The following is a 23,120-nucleotide window of genomic DNA, read 5'->3' as shown; positions in this document are numbered from 1 at the left end:
GGAGACCTGTCTCCCCCAAGGTCCAGAGCCAGGCCCTCCTGAGCGCTTTGCCCTGTGCTAGGGCTGCCAGGACGTTTCTGGAGCGTCACCGAGGATGATCTCCAGGTCGTCATATCTTAGGACTCTTAAAGGACACGATAGCAACAGCTTGAGTCATGACGCTAACCAACTTGCTGTCCTGCCTTCGCCTTCAGCTCAGACGGCCTATCGGGCCCCCGTGAGGGGTTCTGGGTGTGGTGGGCGGTCCTCCGGGGCCTGTGGGAGGCGGTGTGCAGGTCTCACTCTCTTAAATGTACCTGTGGTTTCTCAAGAAATGAGACTGAAGCTCCACCTTCAAAGACCGAACGTTGAAGCCGTCACTGACTCACCCACCAAGTCCTTTAGGCGGGAAGAGGCTTGCTCAGCACCGAGCTGTGGGGCCAGGGCTTCCTCTCTCGTTTTCCTTTCGAAAAGGTTAATGGAAATCTTTCATCTACAGCAAGTTCCTGGGGGAGGGGAGCGGCGGGAGGGGGGCAGAGCCTCATTCAGGGTCGGGCACATCTAAGTCTCTTACTAAGTCAAGTTACAATCTCCCCATCCTGCCCAAGTCACCCTGGCTCCCCGCTTGCCTTCTAGAAAGCACACACAGATCCCCTCTGCCTTTAATGAGGTCTTGTCCGTGGCAGCTGATCCAAGTCTTTCTCGCTACAGTTTGTGTCCTCTCTTCAGTTTCCTGGGCTTAGCTATTGCTACTGAATAGCATCCGTTATTGTCTAGACTCTAGACTTAGAACCTGTCGCTATCCAACATGGTAGCCACCGGCTGCATGTGGCTATCGAGCACTTGACATGGGGTCCTGGCCCTGGGGCGTGGGGCTATGATCGGGAGCTCCCAGCTGCTCATTCTCCCCAGGCCCTTGCCGGCTGCTACTTTTTCTTGCTCCCAGTATCTCCTCTGTCCTCCCGGTCCCATTCCCTATCCCCACCTCTCTCACTTATCTTTCCCCTGAACCAGCGGGACTCCCAGAGCCACAGTCCCCCAGGCCCAACGTGGTCTGGAGGGAAAGAGGAGAATAATACCCTCCTGGCTCAAACTGGGTCCCCAGCGGGGAGGAGCGCCCGCCTTGCCCAGTTCCTTCCTGCCCCGGGTGCAGCAGGAGGCAGCAGAGGTGGGAGAACAAGTCCCCTGTGGGCCCAAGAGCACTGTGCCCTGAGGCGGGCAGTCTCAGCCCCCTTTCTGGGGTCTGAGAGGTGCGGACGGGCCTCTCCGGTCTCCCACCTTTTAGAAAGATGCTTTCCAATTCACTTCCCCGCTGCTCTGCTTTGAAACCAGCCGGCCGTTATCAGGAGCCAGAGGAAGCGGAAGGGCCGGACCCTCCACCCAGTCTGTGTCTATTTCCTGGCTGTGGATGGAAAAGTATGTCCTGCCTCCTGGCCTCCCAGCGCCCAGTCCAAGGTGCTGACTTCCCGCCTCCAGTGCCCACCCCCCACCCCCTCCAGCGCCAGGAAGGACAGGGAAGGGTCCCCTGGTCACAGTGCGATCGCTGACGCAAAGGAGAGACGCAGGTTGGTGTGAGCCCCCAGAGGGGATCTTTAATAGATGTTTCTGTCCCTGCCTCCCCACCCCGAACCCCAGATGACATATTTACAAGATGCTATATGCAGCCTCTAATCGTCCCTGGGCGCTGCCAGGGTCCCGGCAGGAGGATGCAGACAGCTGGGAGCCACGAGGACTGGTCACAGGAATTCTTAAGTTCTCCACCCCCTCCACCCCACTCCCACCCCCCGTACGCACACAGTCATGTCCGTGTGTGCAGAGGTATTCACACTTGTGCGGAGACGCGGCTCCAAACGCTTGTGCCGGATGCATCGGCCACCTGTGCGCACGTGTGCACCACTAGAGGGCGCCTTAAGGTATCGCAGCAATAGTGCAAAACCCAACCCTCGCCCTCCTGCCCCAGCTTGGGGGTGCTGGTGTAGCAGGGCTGGCTAGAGGGGTACCCCACACATCCTCCTTGCTTGGGCAGTGCCAGCTGAAGCTCAGTATCGAGGACCCCACTGTCACCGCATCAGCCACCCGAAGGGTGTCCATGGGTCTCAGTCCCCAGTTTGCCCTGAGGGGGGTGCAGATAAACAGGGAGCAGTCTCCTCCATGACTCCCCTTCAAAGATGCCCCAGAAGCAGAGGGACTGAAACAGGCAGCTCAAAGGCCCAGGGTGTTCGGGAATCCCTGCGGAGTCAGGGTGGGTACCCCTGGGGGGAGGGGCTCCATTCATTTGTGGCTTTCATCCATAGGTAGTTTGACCCCCATCTTGCCCCTGCTAGCTGGTCTTCAACAGTCAAGGAGCCAGAGCTCCTCTGTCCCAAGCGAGGGTCACGAGGGAAGGCCATGGGCAGGACTTGGTTTGGAGGAGGACTGAGGAACTCTGCCTGGCCTCCACCTGCCTGTCACTGCAGTGGGCGGGCGTCAGAGGACATGGGGGGAAACAACTGTAAACTTGCTACTCGGCCCTGGAATTGGGTAAGGAGTGGGATGGGTTTGATAGGGCCTTGAGGAATTTTCTAGAAGCTGAGGTTCATACATGAGTCCTGCCTTTTCCTACCTTCTTATGCGCATCACAGGCAGAGCCCCTGACCCTCCAGGCACTGGGCCACCTCTGGCCTTCCCTACTTGGGAGAGTCCTCCCAGAAAAGACGGCCCAGCCTGGGACCTCTAGGCCACACCAGGGGGCACCTAAACCCTGAGTCAGCCCCACAGTCACCCTTCTGGAAAGGGGGAAGGTGCCATTTTATTTCAGGGACTATTTTGTAGGCCCTCGAATGCATGCATCCTGGCAAGGACAGCAGGATGGTCATTTTAGAATTAAAGACAATCTGGGACATGTGGTCGCCGTACCCATAAGCTAGGCGTGGGCACGGAACAGGCAGCTTTGGTTTGGATCAGCACTCAAACTTCTCTCCAAGCTCAGCGGGGCCGAGAGGGGGGAGCAGCAAGGATGCCGGCCCCTACCTGGCTTGGGGATGTCCGTGTTCAGTGAGGAGACCCCAGGTGTGGTCATCCCAGGGGATGGCCATGCCTCAGTTCCTCCAGTCCCTCCCACAGATTTCAAAACATCCCCACAACTGCCTGGCCCCAGCACCCCCAGAGTTACATTCATCAGTTAAGATTCAGTTTTGTTTTGTTTTTTTAAAGTAGATGTCAGCCCCTTCTCCCCAAGTCCCAGAAAGCTAAAACCCTGTCCCAGCTGCCTGGCTCTGAGGAAGGGCCATCCCAGGCCATGACCCTTGGGGCATCTCTCTTGCCCTCCCTCACCACCTGAGCTGTGGCAATCTGATGATGGAAGCTACATTCACACAGGGAGAGTTGGTGTGCAAGGCCAAAGCCACATGAGGTGGGGTGGGGGATCCCGAGGGCAATGGCCCTGGCATGGTCCACCCTGATGGTGTGAAGGGCAGGGCCACGGCCCCCCACCCACACCCCCATGGGGCCGGGAGTTGGAAGGCTTGGGCCCGGAAGACATTGCATGGTGCCTCCCTCCATGGCTGGGAGGAGGCAGCCTCCTAGTTCATGGCTGAGATGTGGGCGCCAGGCTCGGAGGGAGGGGTGGCACTTAGGCACCTCCGGACCTGGAAGGCAGACGGGCATGGGGGCATCATATGAGGGAGGGCCCAGAGACAGACTCCTCTCCTCGGCCCCAAGCCGGGCCCTGGGGGCAGCAAGTCAAAGGCTGGCCAGGGAGGGGAGCTGGCGGGAGGTCAGGCAGCGGTGACATGAAAGACAAAACAGATGGGATGCAGAGGGAGGCTCCCTTCCAGGGGAATGGGGGCTGCGGAGAGCGGAGGTGGGGGTGGGGTGGGGGCACAGCTCCAGCATCTCCCTGGCCAAGAGTGGTGTGGCCGTAGGAAGAGCAGGAGCAAATGGACCGGGGCCTGAGGGGATGTTTGGGCAAGAGGAAGTGGCAAGGGCAGGCTAAGGACTTTCCTCTCCCACCCCTGCAGGGACAGCAGTGACAGCGGGGGTGGGGGAATCAGCCCTGAGCTCCCATCAACAGAATGCGAGGTGACAAATGAGATGGAGACAGGGACAGCGGAGGGATGACGTGGCCAGCATCACACTGCCCCCTGCTGGGTCGGGTCATACCTTCCTCGTCGGATGTTTCTTCAGGAGACAAGCAAAGGACAGGCAGAGAGAGGAAGGAAAAGAGGCCATTTGCTACCTCCTCCTCTCAGGGAGGGGCCTTCAGCTCTCATGAGACCCCCTGCCCCAGAGACGGGCCAGGGGCCCTAGGGCCTGGACACTAAGGACAGGCCCAGGGAGAGATACTGGGTTTGAGTCTTGATTCTGCAACTAACTCACTGCGTGACCCTGGGCCCCAGGCCCCTCCTTAGCTAACACTGAGGGGGTCAGACCAGCTCCAGGGCCCTGACTCAGGTGCCCCCCGTCAGCTGGGTGGGGCCTAGAGAGGGAGGACACGGCCCATCTTGGGCAGCGCTGCTCAGCAGCTCTGTGGCTGGATCACACTGAGGCTCAGTGGGGCCCAATTGTCCCATTTTTCAAGGGAAGCTGGAAATCAGCATTGTTCATGTCAAATCTCTGCGTTTTTTAAATGTGAGCAACTAATGTGTGACCATGATGTTTGAGCTCTGACTTAGCTAATCGCTCAGAGAGGCCCCCTCCGCTCCAACAGCCTGGGGTTCTGATAATCCCCAGGACACGAGGGGATGCAGGGGGAGGCGTCTCTTACTTAAATCCCCAGCCTGTGCCGCCCAGGACGATGGCTGCAACGAGGACAGCCCCGGCAATGGAGCCAATGATGATGTTGGTGCCGCTGGGACCTGAGGGGGAGGGCAGGGCTCGGTTGGCAGGGACAGGCAGGGCAAACAGAGAAGAGAGAGCCCCCCCCCCTCGGCCAGTGCCAGCCTCACCCTTATATTTCTCCGTCTCCCCCGTGGGCGGGGATGTCGGCAGGGGGTTGTGAATACTGCAGTCTTTGCCCGTCCAATCTGGCTGGCAGATGCACTTCCCTTCGTTGCTGCAGACCTAGAGGGGGGGTAGGGCCAGTCACGGTAAGCAGGGCCCTGTGCCCTCTGGTAAGGCTCTCCGGCCATCCCAGGCCTCCAGGCACCCACCCCGTGGTGGGAGCAGATGCGGCGCTCCCCACTGCCCGGGCAGGTGCTGAAGTTGAAAGCAGAGGCTGGCAGGCAGCGGTGATCCAGGCACAGCATGTTGGGCCCACAGGCTGTGCCGTCCTCCACGTAGCTCAGGTCTGAGCCATCGGCCAGCTGCACATGGCCACCCCTGGGGAGACAGCATAGCCAGCCTCCGCACATGCCCCTACCCCATCACAGCTGCAGCCGCCCTTCCCCAGCCAGGGTCCCAGCCAGCACCTGCAGTCTAGCTCCTTGCCCTGGTGGTAGAAGGTGACACTGCTGATGTCCCCTCCTAGGTCGCCCAGCCGAGGCGCTCCGGAGATATTGACGCAGAGGAGGAAGCCACAGAGCACGTCCCTGGGGGGCGGTGCGGAGACAGTGCGTCCCGTCTGACCCCTGATCCAACTTGAATTTGCCTTCTCCCCACGCCCTGATTTTTTACATATTCTCCCATCGGGATTTACAGGCATCTCCTAGACCGGTGATGGCGAACCTCGGCGTGTCAGCATTTTGAAAAGCCCTAACTTAACTCTGGTGCCGTGTCACATATAGAAATTTTTTGATATTTGCAACCACAGTAAAACAAAGACTTATATTTTTGCTATTTATTTTATATATTTAAATGCCATTTAACAAAGAAAAATCAACCCAGAAAATGAGTTCGAGTGTCACCTCTGACACGCGTGTCAGAGGTTCGCCATCACTGTCCTAGAAGAACCTACTGTTCCATCTCTGAAAACAAACAAAAAAACAAAACCAAACAACCCCCGGCCCCAGGGCTGGGGAGACTCAGCCAGGAGCCTTGGCAACTCACTGCTTATTGCACTGGACCCAGCCGGACCCCTTGCGCCCACAGTTGCCACGCTCTGTCCCCTCCACGTTCAGCTTCTCATAGCAGAAGCGATCGGCAGCCACTGTGAGACGGGGATGCCAGGTGTCACTCAGTCACAGAACCCACCCAGCACCTCAGGTCTGCACCTCCAACACGATGGCTGACCCCCGGTCCGACTGGGACCCCGAGAGCGTGGGGAGCCACACCTTTGGTGGAGGGCGTATTTAGCCAGAACCTGCCCCCTCTGCAGACTCTTGCTTCTGGGTCCTCCAGAGCCCCCTCTCCCACTCCTAGCCAGACCCACCGTGGCCCCACAGGGCTTGGCACTGCCGGTCCCGGGTTTTGCATCGACCTCCGTAGCAGCGGCCCTAAGGGATTACAAGAGACAAAAGGGACTGACACGCTGCCTGGTCAGAGCGGAGACAACAAACTGTACTGAGCTCGAAGCTCCAAGGGGGAGGAGCCCCCCACCATCATACCTGTTCATGATCACAGTAGTAACCGTCCAGTTTGTGTAGGTTGGGGGGACACTGCAGAGAGAGGGGCTGGACTGAGCAGAGCACCCCAGGACTGAGAGGCGAGGCTGGCCCCAGGGAGGAAGGAAGGGGTGGCCTAATGCCCCCCAAGTGGGGCTCATGTTCAGGGTTCTTCCATGTCAAGAAGAAGGAAAGGTCTGGATTGGAACCCAGATGGCACAGGTGGCAAGTCCCGCAGCCTCTCCGGTCTCCCTGTGTCCTGCACCCACTCCCCAGGGCTGGGAGAACTAAATGCCTAACATGTAAGAAGGTCGTAAGAGATGTTAACTAATATTACCACCCCCTCCGATCCCTAGCGCACACCAGCACAGCTGCCGGCGCTGGGAACGCCAGTCAGACCACAAATACTGGTTTATGATGGAAAAAGTACAGCCAGGAGGCACGGACAACCCGTTTCTCAGATGAGGAAACTGAGGCTAATCAGCGGCAGCGGCGCCAGCAATGGAACAGAGGGGTGCGGAGAACAGTCGTGCCCCGACACAAAACGACAGGATGAGGGGTTGCCTCGCCCCGGGTTCTGCAGGGCCAGGCGGACCTGACTAGAGTCGCCAGTGCAGGTCTCCGCGATGTCGCACTCATTCACGGCCTCTCGGCAGGACACACCCCGCGGCTCGTACTAAGGAAAGAAAGGATGCGTTTCAGGGCTCCGGCAGGGATGGCCCCCCTCCCCAGGATCCTGCCCCCCCAGATCTGTACCCCCAACCCCACGGCTCTTCTCGCCCCGCCCCACTCAGAGCCGCTCCCAGGCCCGATCTCGGCCCCGCCCCTCCCACTCCTCGCAGCCCCGCCTTCAACAGGCCGCACGCCCCGCCCTTCTCCACCCCCATTGGCGCTTTCTTCGCGCCAAGCCCCGCCCATTCAGCTTGCCCGCCTCCAGCTGCTCCTCCGCTCTAAATCCCACCCCTTATCCGATCGCCAGCTGCGGGGTCCCTCCGGGTCCCGCCCCTTCCCCCTCACCTTGCAGCGGCGACAGCAGAGCCCGTCGCTGCACATGGCGTCGTGAGTCAGGGTGCACTTCTTGCAACAGTTCCCGCCCGCTCGGCTGCACTCCTGAGGGACGCGGGGAGAAGGCAGGGAGCCCGGCGAGCCCGGACGCTCCCCACCTAGGTCCTCCCTGGCGCCCAGCCCCGAGTTCCCCGCTGCCACCGGGCAGGGCACAGGCCGCTCACCTGCACAGAACCGCAATCGCACTCCTCCCCGGCCTCCACGAAGCCGTTTCCGCACTCAGGGGGGTCCAGCAGCTGGACGGGGCGGTGTGTCAGGAGTCGGACTGTGACCCGCCCCGAGCCTCGCTCCCACGTTCCCGCCCGTGGGCTGGTACCTTGAGGGGCTTGTTGAAGAGGCAGCTCCCGCCGCCCTCCTGCAGAAACTGGTTGTACTCATCGATGCTGCAGCGCGAGAACTTGCGGGGCAGGTAGAACCTGGGCGGGCATGGGGGGCCGATGCCATGGGTCCCGGCCCGCGCCTTCCCTTCCAGCCCACTCTTCAGCCCCTTCTCAAGATTGGGGATGGGCTGCACCGGGGACACGGTCACCCTGTCGCGGAGGCTGAGGACCTACGTGCACGGAGACTGCACAGAAATCCTCCCGCCTGCCCGTCCCCTTCCCGCAAGGCCTCCGAGAGTCAGAAGTTGCAGCGCCAGGAGGGAACAAGGCTTTGGCGCCGCCCAGTGGCAAAAGTGGGCACTACAGCCTGGTTAATTTTGGTGTCTCGCAGGGAATCTGGGTCCCCCTGTGCAGTGTCCCACAGAAAAATGGGTTTCTTGGACTCCTGAGTGGTCCCGACAGCTGGACCTCTTGAGGCCACCAAGTCCAGACTGTCACCCAGTGATCTTCTGGGATTCTCCTCATCCAAAGCCTTCCCCTGATTTGTTCCCCAAAACTCACCCAGTGTCCTCCATGATGCAGCCCAGCCAGTTGTCCGGACACTTGCAGTCCCCTAAGAAGTGAGTCAGGTGTATGTAAAGGAGGGCGGATAACCACTCCCCCCCCCCGCCCCCACGGACACCCTTTTCACTTCTGGAACTCCTGGGTGGGGGTCTGGGCTGGTTATGGGGCCGTACGGGGTCTTCCTTGATACCTGCTGAGCTCCGGTGTTTATTCCACATCATGCCCAGGTTTTGCCCCAGCGTCTGGGCCAGGGTCACTGCCATGGCCCCCATATTGTCGTACTTGGGGTGAGAAATATGGAGCACAGAGATGTTTACATCCCTCCCAAAGGCACAGGGCTCAGGGCCTCAGCGCCCCCCCCCAGCTGTGCCCCCACACTGCTCACCTCATTCACACCCCCACCCCTGGACAGAGAGCAGATGCCTCCCACGTAGGCAGCCCCACTACTGGTGCTCTGGAAAGTCCTGCCCCTGCAAGGGAGAGGGTTGTCAGGAAAACCTCCTGCCCTTCCCAGAGTGGCTCCCATGGGCTGTGAGGGGCAGACAGGGAGCCTCTCCAACCAGAGCCCCTCCTGGGGGAGGTCAGTATTGTCCTTCATGCCAGCCTGTGTGATCTCAGGCAGACCCATTCCCCTCTGTTGGTTTGTTTGCCCATCAGCCAAATGAGAGGGTCTCATTAGATCATCTGTAATTGCAAGGACCTTGCATCAGATTCATGCCCCCCCCCCCCACCCCAGGAAGGAATGCTGGGACAGTTTGAAAAGGGAAGAGCAAACCAACAGGAGGAGGTGGTGACCAGGGATAGGGAAAAGGGGCATCAAGTTAAGATGCAGGGAAGGATGCCAGCCTGTTGCAAGGGGCTGGGGGCAGGTACAAGATAAGACGGACTAGTCCCAGACCCCGCACGATCTCCTGGCACAGAGCAGGTGTTCAGTAGCCCCAAGCACCGCCGACACCAGCAGAGGCTGGCAGGATGTCGGGTGGGGGACTCACGAGAAGAGGTGGGTGGCATCGCTGGGCTCAGGCAGGCCCTCCCGCCGGTAGACCATGAGGCGGGCCAGGGTCTCCAGGAGGTCATCCTGCACCTGGATCTTGTCCCCGTCTGCCCACGTTTCCATGGCAACCAGCACTATCCGGGTATTGAGCTGTTCCTTGTACATCTGGGCCCAGATGGGAGAAGATGGGGAGAAAGCTGGAGGGTGGGAGTGGGTGTGGGGGGAATAAGGCTGGAGGAGGGCTTCAGTCTGTGCTTCCAGGAAGTGGGGTTCAGTGGCTGGTAGTGCCCTCGACAGCTCACCCCAAGGATATATGTGGCTGGTGGGGGGTTTGGGGTGAGAGGGAGGGGAAGGCGGGTTGCTCACCACATCAGCCAGGTTCACCACGGACTTGGCGAAGTTGCTGGTGAGGACCACGGACTGTCGCATCTGCTCAAACTGGAGGAAGAGCGGTGGAGGGCCAGGCTGCTTCCGGCCTCCCCCGCACCCCGGAGCCGCCCGCAGCCTGGGAACTTACCAGCTGGTGGTCGTTGATCACGATCAGCTCCACATACTTGGTCTCACTGTGCACTGTCGGGTGGCCCCGGCGGACCTGGGGGGTGGGTGGGCACTTGGGATCAGTCCCCTCCACACCTGGCATCATGGCCAAGCCATGGGCAGACTTAGGGGCCTGGACTCCATCCAGGGACAATGCCAGCCCCCACTGGCAGGGATACCATTCTGCCCCAGCCTTGATAGGAGGGCAGGCAACCCCTGCTAGCCCACCGTGGGGACACAGGGAATGAGGTGGGGGGCTCCCTCCCAGAGATGGCGCCCTGGCCCAGCCACATCAGTCTGAGCTCTTTGCCCCAGCCATGGCTGGGGGTGTCCTCCTGCTCTGGACCGCAGCCTGAGGTCTCTGCAGCCCGAGGTCTGTGCGGGCCCCGTACCTGCCTTTTCCTTCTCAGCCTCGGCCGGTCTGGAGGAGCAGAATGGGCAGGGGCGGCGAACAGGCAGTCTGGGGGAAGGGAGAGGTGAGGGGGGCACAGCCGGTCCCCTCCCCAGCCCCACTTTTCCTCCTTTACCTGGTTCCCTGCATCCAATGGGGGCTGGGAGGAGCGGGGTCCGGTAAATGAGGTGGGGATGTGGTCCCTGTAATGAGGGGAAATTAGTTCTTAGAAGGCTGACTAGGTCTGCTCTGAGCCCAGCTGGGAGGGGGGACAGCTCCAGCCCTCCCCGCCCACCCCCCCCACCCCCCCGCCAAGAGTGACCTAGAACTGGCCAGAGCTCCCATGTTGGATCTGATCTCCCAGATGCTCAGATTCCAGGGTCAAGACCTGGGGGCGCCCTGAGAGATAGGGGCAAAGGACACTAGAGCCCAATGGAAGGTTACTTGGGGGACAGCGGGGACATCGGAGCTGGGGGCAGGGGGGAATCAGAGCCGGGGTCACCGAGGGCAGTGAGGCTGAGGTTACCAAGGGGGGAGGAGGGGACAGTGACAGCCATGAGGATGAGCATGGCAGGCTGTCAGCGGGAATAGTGAAGGCTCACCCGGGGGGCTTCCCGAGGCCCGGCCATCTCTCTGGGCTCCACGATGTAGGTGAAGTTCCCGTCCGAGAAGACCCCACTGCAGAGAGAGAGGCGCCACAGCTCCCCACCATCCCAGGCCGGGCTGGAGGCTTTTCCCGGCCGCCCAGCCCCTCCCCATACTCACTGCAGCCCTTGGCAGGTAGAGAGAGCAGCGAAGGAGTCGGGGTTCCCTCGGAGCCGCCCCTGGTAATAGCAGTGGTCTCCCGCCTCCTGGAGGATCAGCAGAACGTTAGCGGACATGCCCTCTGCCCTGGCATGAAGGCGGAGGACAGGTGCGGGCCCCTGGAGGTGCCCCCTGTGCAGGTGGCTGCGGGCCTGGGGACACTGGGTTTCACGGCCTGGCTCTACTCCTAATTGGCTGTTTCACCCGGGGAATTTCCTAGCCCTCTTTGGGCCTCCTCCACCTCACCTACAAAATGAGGAAGTTGGACTACGACTGTGGTTCTTAACCATTTGTTGGGGCTGATGCAGGGACCCCAGGCTGCTTTGAGAAGAATAGCATTCATATAGCACCTACTATGTGCCACACAATTTCACACAGAGTGTGTTCACAGATGCCACTGCCTCCGGGGACCACCCCTGGACACCTGGTCTGTGTCTGAGGAACTGTGAGCAGCATGTGTCCTCCTGGCCCAGCTCGTGGGTCAGAGGGGACCAGCAGCCCCTCCCCTGCTTCCTGCAGAATTACTTGTGCTCCAGTTACTGAACAGGCTGGGGGGGGGGGGGGGAGGCTATTTATAGATACTCATTCATCTTGGCTGGGTCCCGGGGCCTCCAGGGCTGGCACCCTAGTATCCCAGGCAGCCAGGGATTCCCAGGGCCTTGGTGCTGAGCAAAAGGACATTTCCCCAACAGCCCCCTCCCAGAATGCCTGGGCGTGGAGCAGTGAGGGTGCTTGAATGCCTCCATGCTGGGCAGAGAGCTGGCTGGGCTCAGGCCTCTGGAGCTGGGCAAGAGGAGCCCAGGGCTCCACACACCCTTTGACATGCCACCCCGACTGCGACCCTCTAAACCTCAACCTGGGGAGAAATGGAGGGTCCTGAGGGGCCAGGCCCATCCCAGGCGTAAAGGACACCCCTGACCCCATCTCAATGGCCTCCTGTCCTTCCCAGAGTCACTCACCGTGCTCCGCTGGGTGGTCCCCTCGCGGCTGAAATGGCGCTCCACGTATTTGGAGGAGAGAAGGTGACTGGAGCAGAATGGGCAGGAGGAAGGAACGGGTCGCTGGTGGGTCTGGGCCGGGCTCGGGTCCCGCCTCAGCTCAGATCCAGGTCCCCCGCCCGGCTCAGTCTCCCCACCCCATCCATCCAGCCAGCCAGCCGAGTCCAGGCCATGCCTGCTCCCCCCTGTAGCCCCTCCTCCCAGGCTCAAGGCCACACTCACTGGTTCAGCTCCAGGTCCAGAGTGAAGTTGGAGTTGAAGGCTGGGATGAGGAAACTCACCTGGGCCAGGTGGACAGGCTGGGGGTGGGGAGAGGGCAGAGGAAGGGTCAACCTGGGGAGGCCTGAAGGCGGGAATTGGGGAGTCAGGGGAACCCCAGGACAGGGAGTAGTCCCGGGGAAAGGAGGGCCCAGTCCAGCAGCTGTGGGGACTATGGATTTGGGGGGAAGATGCTTTGCACAAAACCCTGTTCCTTCCCTGGGGAGTGTGCACACCTGGGCACAGCCCACTCTGCCACCTGGGTCAGGGCACGGTGTGCCAGCCCACCCTCTCTGGGGCCAGTCTCGGGAGCAGCCAGGATGGAGAGGGCAGCTTGGCCTGCTCACTGCCTCAGGCCAGGCCCTCCCAGGTGTTGGCAGGGCCGCCCACCCTCAGGTGGACTAAAGGGAGGCCCTCAGAAGTATTGCAGGTAAGGGGCAAACAGGAGGTGGGGTGCAGTGTGACCCTGGGAACCTGCTGAAGCCGGTGCCTTCCTTCCTGCCTCCCTACCCGGGCCCAGCCTCAATGGAAGGAGGAGAACCTTGGAGTCTGCAGACAGGGGTGGAGTGGGCTGGCGTTGGTCACGGGGCCCCTGGCAGCTGGGGTGATGGGCTGATGCCATGCTGTCAAGACGAAAGAATTTGGCTCCTGTACCCCAAGTCCATTGCCCAAAGCGGCTCATCTTTAATATTTCAATCCCATGGTTAATTTTTAAACACGGAAGTTTTCCTGATAAATTTTTCAGAGGGGCCTTTGCAGTGGGGCTGGGAGGCTCCAGGTTGTCATGACAACGCACCAGGCCTGAACAAGCTACTGTGGGGGTTGGAGACTCCAGATTTGAAGCTAGTGTGCCTAGAGGGAAAGCCACCCTGAGAGAAGAAGGGACAGGAGAGTTTGGGTTGAGGGGGAGTTGGCCTCCTCAGCTGCCAGATCCCCACCCCAAGCCTCAGGTCCTACAAAGATCGGGAAGTACGGGAGAGGTCTGGGGTGGGAGGGCTGGAGCCTTCTTCCTACTCGGCCTATTTAAGAAGACTGGAATCCAGGCTCCCAGATGAGGGTCCCTCCACTGGGCCATAAAGAGGTGAGGAATTTGTGCCCTTCTTTTGGGAGGAGCAGGTTGCAGGACAGAAGGAGGCCCTGAGTCATGAAATCCCGTCGTCCCATGCTAGCTGGCTTCCTCGTCAACCACCTAGATTTCCACTGAGCAGTTATTATGTGCCTGGCACTGTTCCAAATGCTTTACAAGTCTTTTCATATTTGATCTTCCCAACAACGCATTGGGATAGATACCACTGGTTTCCTTATCTGACAGAGGGAAACTGAGCCACAGCGATGCTAACTGACTTGCCCAAGGTCATACATCTAAGAAGTGGTTGAGCCCGGCTGGGGTGGCTCAGCGGTTGAGCGTCGACCTCTGAACCAGGAGGTCACGGGTTGATTCCTGGTCAGAGCACATGCCCGGGTTGCAGGCTCGATCCCCAGTGTGGGGCGTGCAGGAAGCAGCCGATCAATGATTCTCTCTCACCATTGGTGTTTCTAACTCTCTTTCCCTTCCTCTCTGAAATCAATAAAAATATATTTAAAAACAAACAACAACAAAACAAAGAAGTGGTGGAGCTGGGATTCAAGCCTAGCAAATCAGCTTCTAGGCCAGTGACGGCGAACCTATGACACGCGTGTCAGAGGTGACACGCGAACTCATTTTTTTGGTTGATTTTTCTTTGTTAAATGGCATTTAAATATATAAAATAAATATCAAAAATATAAAGCTTTGTTTTACTATGGTGGCAAATATCAAAAAATTTCTATATGTGACACGGCACCAGAGTTAAGTTAGGGTTTTTCAAAATGCTGACACACTGAGCTCAAAAGGTTCGCCATCACTGTCCTAGGGCCATCTGACCCCAAAGGTGAGATAAGATGGGAATGGCCCGGGTCCATGAGAGACCCTGGGAGAGGGGGTGAGTGGGGGCAAAGGGCCAGAGCTTGGATAGACAGCCCTCTGAGCCTCCAGGACACTGACTCACCCCATCCCAGGCTGACTGAGGCTCCAAGCTAAGCTCCAACCTGAACTCCTAGAGCAGCGGTTCTCAACCTGTGGGCCGCGACCCCTTCACAGGGGTCGCCTAAGACCATCGGAAAATACATATATAATTACATATTGTTTTTGTGATTAATCACTATGCTTTAATTATGTTCAATTTGTAACAATGAAAATACATCCTGCATATCAGATATTTACATTACGATTCATAACAGTAGCAACATTACAGTTATGAAGTAGCAACGACAATAATTTTATGGTTGGGGGTCACCACAACATGAGGAACTGTATTAAAAGGTCGCAGCATTAGGAAGGCTGAGAACCACTGCCCTAGAGCATCGGTCACACTTAATAGAAAGTCAAGGACAAGTAGTCACTGCTTCCCTCTCCTCCCCACTGGCCTGGACTGCCTCTGCTCTGCCCCAGACCCGGGGCGGAGGGCGGGGGGCGGCGGTGAGAGGAGGGAGACCAAATAACTCAGCAGGTTTGTTCCCACCCAAACAGGAGGTGGGGAGACACAGGAGCTTATCCCTCTCAGAAGGATGAGGAAGACCAGGCAAACCCACCTCGGTCCCCAGGATCTCTGTACCCCAGGCACCTGGGAAGGGGGCTCCTGCTGGCACCAGAGTCCTAAGACTCCCCAGGCAAGCTTTAGGCCCATGCTCGATCAAAGCCAAACTGCTCCTGGCCCGGCCTGCCTCCTGCCCCTGACCTGCCCCTGACCCCTCACATCATTCCCCAGGAGTCCCTCCTGTCCCCTGTCCCCCTCCCTCCCCTGGGCCCAGCTCAGCACAGCTGGTGACCGGCTGGCGAGGCCTCGACCCTATGCCCTGCTCTTACTTCTTGCTCCCTTGCTCCCCGGCCATCCATCCGACTCTCACGTGCTGCGGCTCATTTGCTCTCAACCTGCCCAGGATGTCTGGTGCTCATCTTACAAAAGCCAGGCAGAGACCCAGGGAAAGGCACTTGGAGGTGACTGGCCCAGGGCCACACGGGGGAGGTGCAGGGTCAAGTCTCACTCTCAGGCTGGAGTTGGTGCCACGGCAGCTGTGGCCACCTGGCTGGAGTGGCATGCCCTCCCCAAGGCTCCCCTGTCGCCGGCTCATCCGGCCATCTGACACTTGCTTGCACCCTGTGTAGGACCTGACCAGACAGAGTGAAGAGGGAAGGAGGCAGAGATCCCGCTGAAATCCCAAAATACAAATGCGGAGGCCAGGCCTCCACCCCAGACCTAGAGTCAGTCTTGGGAAGGGGGAGACAAAAGATCTTTAGGGTTCCCTAACGCCCTAGAAAATTTGAACACCCAGGCACTGTCCCCCAGGGAGTCACCCTGAATCCTCCTCCAGAACCTCCACCTCCTGCCTCGACCTCCTCCTCCTCACCCTCTACTGCCCCCACCAGCCCACAGGCAGTGGTTCTCAACCTTGGCTGCACATTAGAATCACCTGGGAACCTTTTAAAAATCCTGATTTCTGGGCCCCATCCTCCGGAAATTCTGTTTCTTTGTTACTAATGTTGTGGCCTCGCCCCATAACAAAGAAACAGAATTTCCGGAGGATGAGGCCCAGAAATCAGGATTTTAAAAAGATTCCCAGGTGATTCTAACGTGCAGCCAAGGTTGAGAACCACTGCCACGGCGGCTTCGGCCCCACTGCTCCTGGCCGTTAGGCAGTTCTTCACATCTCGATTCAGCGTTTCCCCTGGGTGACCATTAGTCCCTGGAGCACAGGCTACACCTGCCCTTTTCCCTGCCGGGGCTCATCCGAAGGCCTGAGTGAGCTGCTTACCCTCTCTGAGCCTCAGTTTCCCCATCAGTGAAATAGGGTTGTTGTGAGGATTAAATGAAAGCTCCCTTTTAAAAATATTTTTTTATTGATTTCAGAGAGGAAGGGAGAGGAAGTGAGAGATAGAAACATCAATGATGAAAGAGAATCACTGATAGGCTGCCTCCTGCACACCCCCCACTGGGGATCGAGCCTGCAACCCAGGTGTGTGCCCTTGACGAGAATCGAACACGGGACCCTTCAGTCTGCAGGCTGACACTCTATCCACTGAGCCAAAGCGGCTAGGGCAGTGGTCGGCAAACTGCAGCTGGTGAGCCACATGCGGCTCTTTGGCCCCTTGAGTGTGGCTCTTCCACAAAATACCACGTGCGGGCGCGCACGTACAGTGCGATTGAAACTTCGTGGCCCAGGTGCAGAAGTCGGTATTTTGTGGAAGAGCCACACTCAAGGGGCCAAAGAGCCGCGTGTGGCTCTCGAGCCGCAGTTTGCCGACCACGGGGCTAGGGCATGAAAGCCCTTTTTAATGTGTTATTATCACAAGGATTTGTAATAATAATAAGTGAAAAGAAGGAAGTGTAAATGGTCCAGCTGAACCGGGCTTTGAGGAACTGGCTAAACTGCATGAGCTGGCTGGCGGCAGATGGGGAGGAGCCAGAGAAGCAGGGGCCCACCTGGGAGAAATCCCCTCCCCCAGCTGCAACTCCCCCCAGTTCCCCAAGATGCAATTAGGCTCCACTTATGATCAGGGCCGAGGGCGTCCCAGATAGAAGAATTGGATGAATTTCTGATAACCAGATCTGGCCTAAATTTTTGAGGACAGAGTCACTCCCTTACAGGGTCATTAGTCCCTCTGAAGACAGACTTTGGACAGCTGGGTCCCTCTAGGCAGCCAGCAGGGAGGTCAAGTCCACAGGCCTGAGTCTGGCCGGAGAGGCAAGACTCCTGTCCACATGGCTCCCCTGAACCCCGCCCAGAGCCTGAGAGGTAACCCCCAAATGCCCTGGCTCCCGTTTCTGACACCCAGCCCTCACGCCAGCACCTGGCCCCAACACTCAGGAGGGAGGCCAGGCCTCACAGATGTTGAGCATCTGCTCTTGCCGGATCCTAGGCAGGACACCTGTACACACCTCCTCCCTGACCTTCACAGCAGCCAGGGCAAAGTGGAGCTGACTGTGATCCCCATTTTATGGATGGGGAAGGTGGGGTTCAGAAGGCAGCAGCGGCTGGCCCAGGCCATGCAGTCAGAAGCGGGGGGGCTGGGACTCCCCGAGGCTGTCCTGCTCCAAAGCCACAGGGGCAGCCTTTCAGATGGAAGTTGTTTAGCCTCCTGCGTGAACGCTCCCTCTGCCCAACCTCACAGCAGTGCTCAGTTCACAGGCGTTGCCGGAGGGCTTCCCGGGTGGCATTTCCAGTAAGTGCTGGTCTGCGCTGTTCTCAGGGGAGCTCAGCCCAGTGACTGAGGTCCTCGCTCCCAGCTGGCTCAGTTGAGGGGCTGCCTCCTGGGCCTGGGACCCTACACCCAAACAGCCCTGTTCTCTTACCCACATCCTGCCCTCTCCTTGGTTCGGGAGGAGTTTGGGTTTCCCGGGGCAAGCACAACCCACACAGCAGTTCAGTGTGGATTTCAAGGGTCCCCCTCAGAACGCAGCAGCCTCATGGGCCCACTGATTTCATTCAGCCCACTTGCCGGGCACCCTGTGCTCCGAACAACCAGCCCACTGGTCCACTGTGGCCCTGCCTGTCCTCCTGCTCACCCCCCAGCTGCAGGCTCCCTGTGACCACAGGTTTCTGCACTTCCAGAACCTACACCTCTGGACAGAAGTGAGGTGCTGAGAGCAGTTGCAGAGAGGAAAATGGGTCCCCTGTGCCCCTCTTCCCTAGACCCCTGAGCGAGAAGCAGACAGTGCGCTGGTTAAGAGTGCTGCTCTGGAGCCCAGCCGGTGTGGCTTAGAGGTCGAGCCTCAGTGGGTCCCAGATCCCTTGCTTCTGACTGGATAGCCTGGGCAAGCCAGGAACCAGGAGGTCACGGTTCAATTCCCGGTCAGGGCACATGCCTGGGTTGTGGGCTCAGTCCCCAGTGAGGGGAGTGCACGAGGCAGTCAATCGATGATTCTCTTTCATCATTGATGTTTCTCTCTCTCCCTCTCCTTTCCTCCCTGAAATCAATAAAAAAATATATTTTCAAAAAAGAATGCTTCTCTGGGTATCAATCTTGACTCTGCTACTTAAGTGCTGTGTGACCTGGGGTAGTTACTTCACTTCTCTGTGCCGGTTTCCCTGTCTGTGAAACAGGAATAATAATAGCAACATCTCCTGGAGTTGTGATAATGATATAAATTAATAAACGTAGCCCTGGCCGGTGTGGCTCAGTTGGTTGAGCATTGGCCCATGCACCCAAAGCTCACTGGGTTTGATTCCTGGTCAGGAAACATGCCCAGGTTGGGGGTTTGGTCCCCCGTCAGGTAGGGGTCCATAAGGGAGGCAACCCATTGATGTTTCTCTCTCTCCCTCTCCTTCTCCTTTCCTCTTTCTCTAAAAATATCAAGAAAAATATTTTAGCCGAAACCGGTTTGGCTCAGTGGATAGAACGTCGGCCTGCGGACTGAAAGGTCCCAGGTTCGATTCCGGTCAAGGGCATGCACCTGGGTTGCGGGCACATCCCCAGTGGGGGGTGTGCAGGAGGCAGCTGATCCATGTTTCTCTCTCATCGATGTTTCTAACTCTCTATCTCTCTCCATTCCTCTCTGTAAAAATCAATAAAATATATTAAAAAAATAAAATAAAATAAAATATTGATTCTAAAAAAATATTTTAAAAATTAATTTTAAAAAATTAATACACATAGAAGAGTTCCTGCCCCAGTAAGTTCCCAGTACGTTGTAACTTCTCTAGCTTCTAATTCCTGCCTGGTCACCTCCTCCCAGTCCCCCCTCTCCAAAGCCAGGAGTCCTCGCACACCGAACCCTTTCCTGTCACCAATTCCTGGCAGTGGGTGGGCTGAGACTATCACCATCGTCATCATCATCCTGATTTTACCATGGGCTCAGAAAGGTGCCACGACCAGCCAAGGCCAAAGCAGGCAGCGCTCCAGGCCCCACCACGCTGGCCCTGCCAGCCACATGTGCCTCCACACTCACCACATGACCCACAGCAGATGGAGGTCTTGCTGCTGACCCACCGCCTTGCTTGGCCTGAGGTCCTAAACCAGTGCAATAACTTCGGACAAAGCCCCACGGCGCCAGGGAGGGGCATTCCTGCTGGGACACTTGGGCTCAAGGTTGCACTCTCTCCACCATCAGCCCCGAGGTTGAGGCCACAAGTGCTCCAGGGAGAGACGCCAGGTGGGAGATAGAGGGTTTGCAACGTCTCCTTCTGGTCAGGGGGAAGTATTCTGGACACGTCCTTTGGTCTCCCTTGGCCTTCCACCTTGCATTGGGTGGGGCTGGGACCTGCCTTCAGTGCCAAAATCCAGAGTCCCTGGGGACCGTGGGCAGTAGCGGGTCTTGAGAAAAGTACTCCACTGCTTAAGATCTGATTGACTTTGTTTCTTTTGTTTGTTTTTCTAGGATCTGATTGACTTTGGGCAAGTTAATTAACTTCTCTGAGCCAGTTTGCTCATCTGCAAAATGGGCAGACAAAAGTTACCTGTCTTACAGACTAGTGAGAATTCCACCTGAGGGAAACTGAGGTACAGAGAAGGCCAGCCTATGAGTGAGTTCCCTGGGGAGGCGGCAGAGGGGTACCTGTGAAGGCTGAATCCCAGAGAGCCTCTCCCCCACGGGAGGTGGCCACTGCCTCCCAGATCCACAGAACCCTCCACCCCACCTCCTCGACAACCCCGTGGGCAGATTCAGACTTGGTCCCTCATACACACATCACACATGTCACCCGCTCACCAGCAAAGCGACACCCACAGAGACTCCCTCCTCTGCATACCCAGTCCATTCAGTCCAACTGGGCCAACCAGCTCTCCCCACATGCACAGGCACCACCATCCCCCAGAGCAGCCCCCCTTTCCGGTGGACTATGCTGAGGGAGCACCCACTCTTCCTCCCTACTTAGTCCTATGCTTTCTCTCCCTTTGTTCTTGGGCCCCACCTGCAGCATCAGCCTATTGTCCTATCTGGACATCCCCCCAAAGCACCAGACAGGAATCCTGGCACGCAGGCCCAGCAGTCACCTCCTGGCCAACACAGCCTGGGGGTGTACAGTTCACAGGTGGGGGTCCACCAGGGAAGAGAGTCAGACTAATGGCCACACCCAGCCAAGACACCCCATCCCTGGCCTTGGGGCCATCCCTACTGCCCATCTACCACCTCCCAGGGAGCCTGGGTAGGTGCTGAAGGCAGCCTCCACCCCTTTCCCTCCCACCCCCCACCTTCCACTCCCCCATTGTCGCCCCCCACCCCCCACCCCACCCAGGCCTGCGGGCTCAGGACCATTAACTCCCCCTCCCCCCACTCGGCACTGCCCTGAGTGATGGTCCATCTATTATGCATGCTGCCTTCCTGCTCCATTCCATTTCCCGAGTGCCGCCCCTGCACCCCCACAGCCCCTCCACCCCCCCCTAAGGGCTTTTAACCAAGTACATTAGGCAGGGCCAGATGCCAGTCTGACAGATGTCCACAGTTAGCCTCCGTTTCCCTCCATCCTCCTTCTGCCCGGCCCAGTTACCTCCCACCACAGTTACCTCCCACCACTCAAGACTTCAGTTGCCCAAACTTCCCAGCCTCCTCAGAGTCTCTCCTCCTATTCCTGCCAGCCCTTCACCAGCCCATCCCGCCCTCCGCCCGCCCCCGGTGGCCTGGCTAACTTTCAGCTTTGAGCTCCTGGAGAGCTGAGGCAAGGCGTGCTGAATGAATATTCCATCTGGGTGATTATTATTCACATGATATTAATTAATTATTAATTGCAATTAATCTCCTTCATTCCTAACCTTCCTCTGGGAGGCAGGAGGGGCCTGGCAACTGAAAGGGACAGGGGGTGGTGGCATTTGTGGGTGTGCTTGTTGGGGCCTGGAACCTTTTTCCAAGGCCCCACCCTCAGCGAGGGCAGGAAGGAGAACAACATGCCTATCAGCGCAAGGGGGAAACTGAGGCAGGAGCAAGCACTAAGCTGTTCTGAAAAATCCCACTACGAGTGGCTGTGGCAAGAACCCAGGAACCCTGACCCCAGGCTCTTCGCTGCTTCTCCCTGCCCCTCCTGCCCTCCCCAGGGCCCGTTTGGATAGAACCACTTGCTTCGGCAGGAGCGGAGTGGGGGCTGGCAGAAGGCTGACCAAGACTGGACTGAGCCCTGGCATTTCAGTCCGCCGAGGGCAGGGGATCCCCAGGATGATAGAGGGGCCTGGAGCGGGGCAGGTGGGCGCTCCCACTAGTGGGCTCCATGGTGTCCATGGTACAAAGGGAAGCATCAGGAGCCAGCAGCCTGGGAGGCGCCCAACCCTTGGCTGCCCCTGGCCTCCCTTGGGCTCTGAGGCCTGCTCCAGCCCCCCGGCCTCCCCTCCCAGCCCCACTCACGGGGCCACCGGGTGGCTCCTGGCGGACCCTGGTGTCCAACTGCTGCTTCCGGACTTCTCCCCCGGAGCTCTCCCCCACCAGGCGGCTGGGCTCGGTGACCTCAGGCACTTCTGGGCCCCACAACTGAGGTGCGACCCTCCAACGCAGAACTCCAGCAGGACCCCAGGTCCCAAGACCTGGGGAGACAAGGCCATAGCTGTAGGCAGATGCCCACCGTGGGGCGGGAGACCTGGGAATGGGTTGGGCACCCCCACCCTCCACGCTGGCATTGCCCTGGGCGGCCTGGGGGGCTAGACATGCTGCCCTGCAGCGGGAGAGTCCGAGGGATGGGGAGGGGGTTGGAGCTTCACTCCTGCCAATTGTCACGACTGCCCCCCCCCCCCTCCCCAAAGCCCGCCGAGACCTACAGAACCCGCCGGCCAAAGGCAGGGGGATGGCCGCGGGGGGCGGGCCAGATGGGGACAGGTGGGTGTCCGCGCCCTCCCTCCTCCCCCGCCCCCACCCTCCCGCGCTCCGGACCGGCTGTCATCCCGGCACTGCGGGGAAATGTGGCTGCAGCACCAACCGCCGCAAAACCCGGGGTGGGGGGGGCAGGGAGGGGCGCGGGCCGCGGCGGGGGTCGCTCACCGGGCGTGGGCAGCAGCGGCAGCAGCAGCAGCGCCGCGATCGCCCAGCGCCGCAGCCGCCTCATGGCTCGTTCATATCCTCCGGGTCCGGGGGCTGCGGCTGAGCGGCTCGGCGCGGGCGGAGGCGGGACGCGGGCGGGGGCGCGGGCTGCGGAGCCGCGGGCGGGGGCGCCGGCCGGACGGGGGGCGAGGCTGGCGGCGGCGGCGGGGAGGGCGCCCGGCTCAGCGCGCTCCGGCCGCGGCCATCCCGGCGGGGCGGCGGGCCGGGTTAAGAGCCGAGCGGCGAGCACGTGAGCGGAGGGCCCGCCCCCGGCCCCCGGCCCCCCCCCCCCCCCCCCGAGCCCCGCGGGGCCCGGGCCGCCGCGACGGGAGGACAAAAGAGGCGCCGCCCCGGGGCCGGCCTCCCCGCCCCGCCCCGGCCTCCCTCGGCAGGTGCAGGGCCAGGGCACCGGTTCCCATCTCGCGACCCCCTCCTGGGCGATCGGTCCCGGAGCTCCGAGGACCCGCAGGTTTTAGGGCGAAGGAGGCAGGGTCCACAGGAAGCCCCGGGCTCTGACCTGGGGACCCGCCGTCTGGGGACCTGGGAGATTGAGATGCGGGGGCGTGGCTGTCCCCCGGCCCAGGTTCGCAGAGCAGGTCACTGTGGCGTCCTCCCCACCCTGGGTCCAGATCCCTTCCCATCGTCAGGCGCCTTTTCCTGCTCAAAGAGGACACTGCCTCCAGGAGGGCTTCAGGATTTGCTGTCCCCGAGCCACCCGGACTGATGGCCCCCGAGTCCC

General features: G+C 59.4%; 1 protein-coding gene across 5 annotated transcripts; it reads right to left on the bottom strand.

The window, feature by feature from the left end:
* Window positions 1-1,545: 1,545 nt before the first annotated feature.
* ADAM11 (ADAM metallopeptidase domain 11) lies at window positions 1,546-22,445 on the bottom strand. Of its 5 annotated transcripts, none has more exons than XM_070393773.1 (27): window positions 22,343-22,445; window positions 21,716-21,891; window positions 12,333-12,409; window positions 12,072-12,138; window positions 11,074-11,159; window positions 10,911-10,986; window positions 10,445-10,511; window positions 10,310-10,377; window positions 9,898-9,972; window positions 9,747-9,818; window positions 9,379-9,545; window positions 8,772-8,856; window positions 8,577-8,667; window positions 8,384-8,435; window positions 7,819-7,918; window positions 7,667-7,738; window positions 7,455-7,547; window positions 7,033-7,113; window positions 6,441-6,491; window positions 6,266-6,329; window positions 5,944-6,043; window positions 5,367-5,486; window positions 5,109-5,277; window positions 4,905-5,019; window positions 4,724-4,814; window positions 4,120-4,137; window positions 1,546-3,605 (listed from the first exon to the last, which is right to left on the bottom strand). In XM_070393773.1, exons 1-27 carry the CDS (start codon window positions 22,404-22,406, stop codon window positions 3,590-3,592), a joined length of 2,313 nt encoding a protein of 770 aa, XP_070249874.1. In that variant the 5' UTR covers window positions 22,407-22,445; the 3' UTR covers window positions 1,546-3,589. The 5 variants fall into 5 exon arrangements, with proteins under 5 accessions (XP_070249874.1, XP_070249875.1, XP_070249876.1 ...); XM_070393774.1 differs by having other exon boundaries at window positions 10,310-10,338; XM_070393775.1 differs by lacking the exon at window positions 5,367-5,486.
* Between the last annotated feature and the right edge of the window lie 675 nt (window positions 22,446-23,120).

The sequence above is a fragment of the Myotis yumanensis genome, unplaced genomic scaffold, assembly GCF_028538775.1.
Source record: "Myotis yumanensis isolate MYYU_CA2020_CCGP unplaced genomic scaffold, mMyoYum1.0.hap1 SCAF_16, whole genome shotgun sequence".
Taxonomy (NCBI): domain Eukaryota; kingdom Metazoa; phylum Chordata; class Mammalia; order Chiroptera; family Vespertilionidae; genus Myotis; species Myotis yumanensis.
The sequence above is the reverse complement of the archived record's forward strand: the minus strand, read 5'-3'. Positions and strand labels throughout refer to the sequence as shown.

Excerpts from the sequence above, each read along its gene's own strand:
- ADAM11 (XM_070393771.1), bottom strand. The coding sequence starts at position 22,406 with ATGAGGCGGCTGCGGCGCTGGGCGATCGCGGCGCTGCTGCTGCTGCCG. Across the intron at positions 10,512-10,910 it reads GGCCTCGGGAAGCCCCCCGG|GGACCACATCCCCACCTCAT; the intron begins GTGAGCCTTCAC and ends CCCTCATTACAG. Across the intron at positions 8,668-8,771 it reads GGGGTGGGGGTGTGAATGAG|TACGACAATATGGGGGCCAT; the intron begins GTGAGCAGTGTG and ends TCTCACCCCAAG.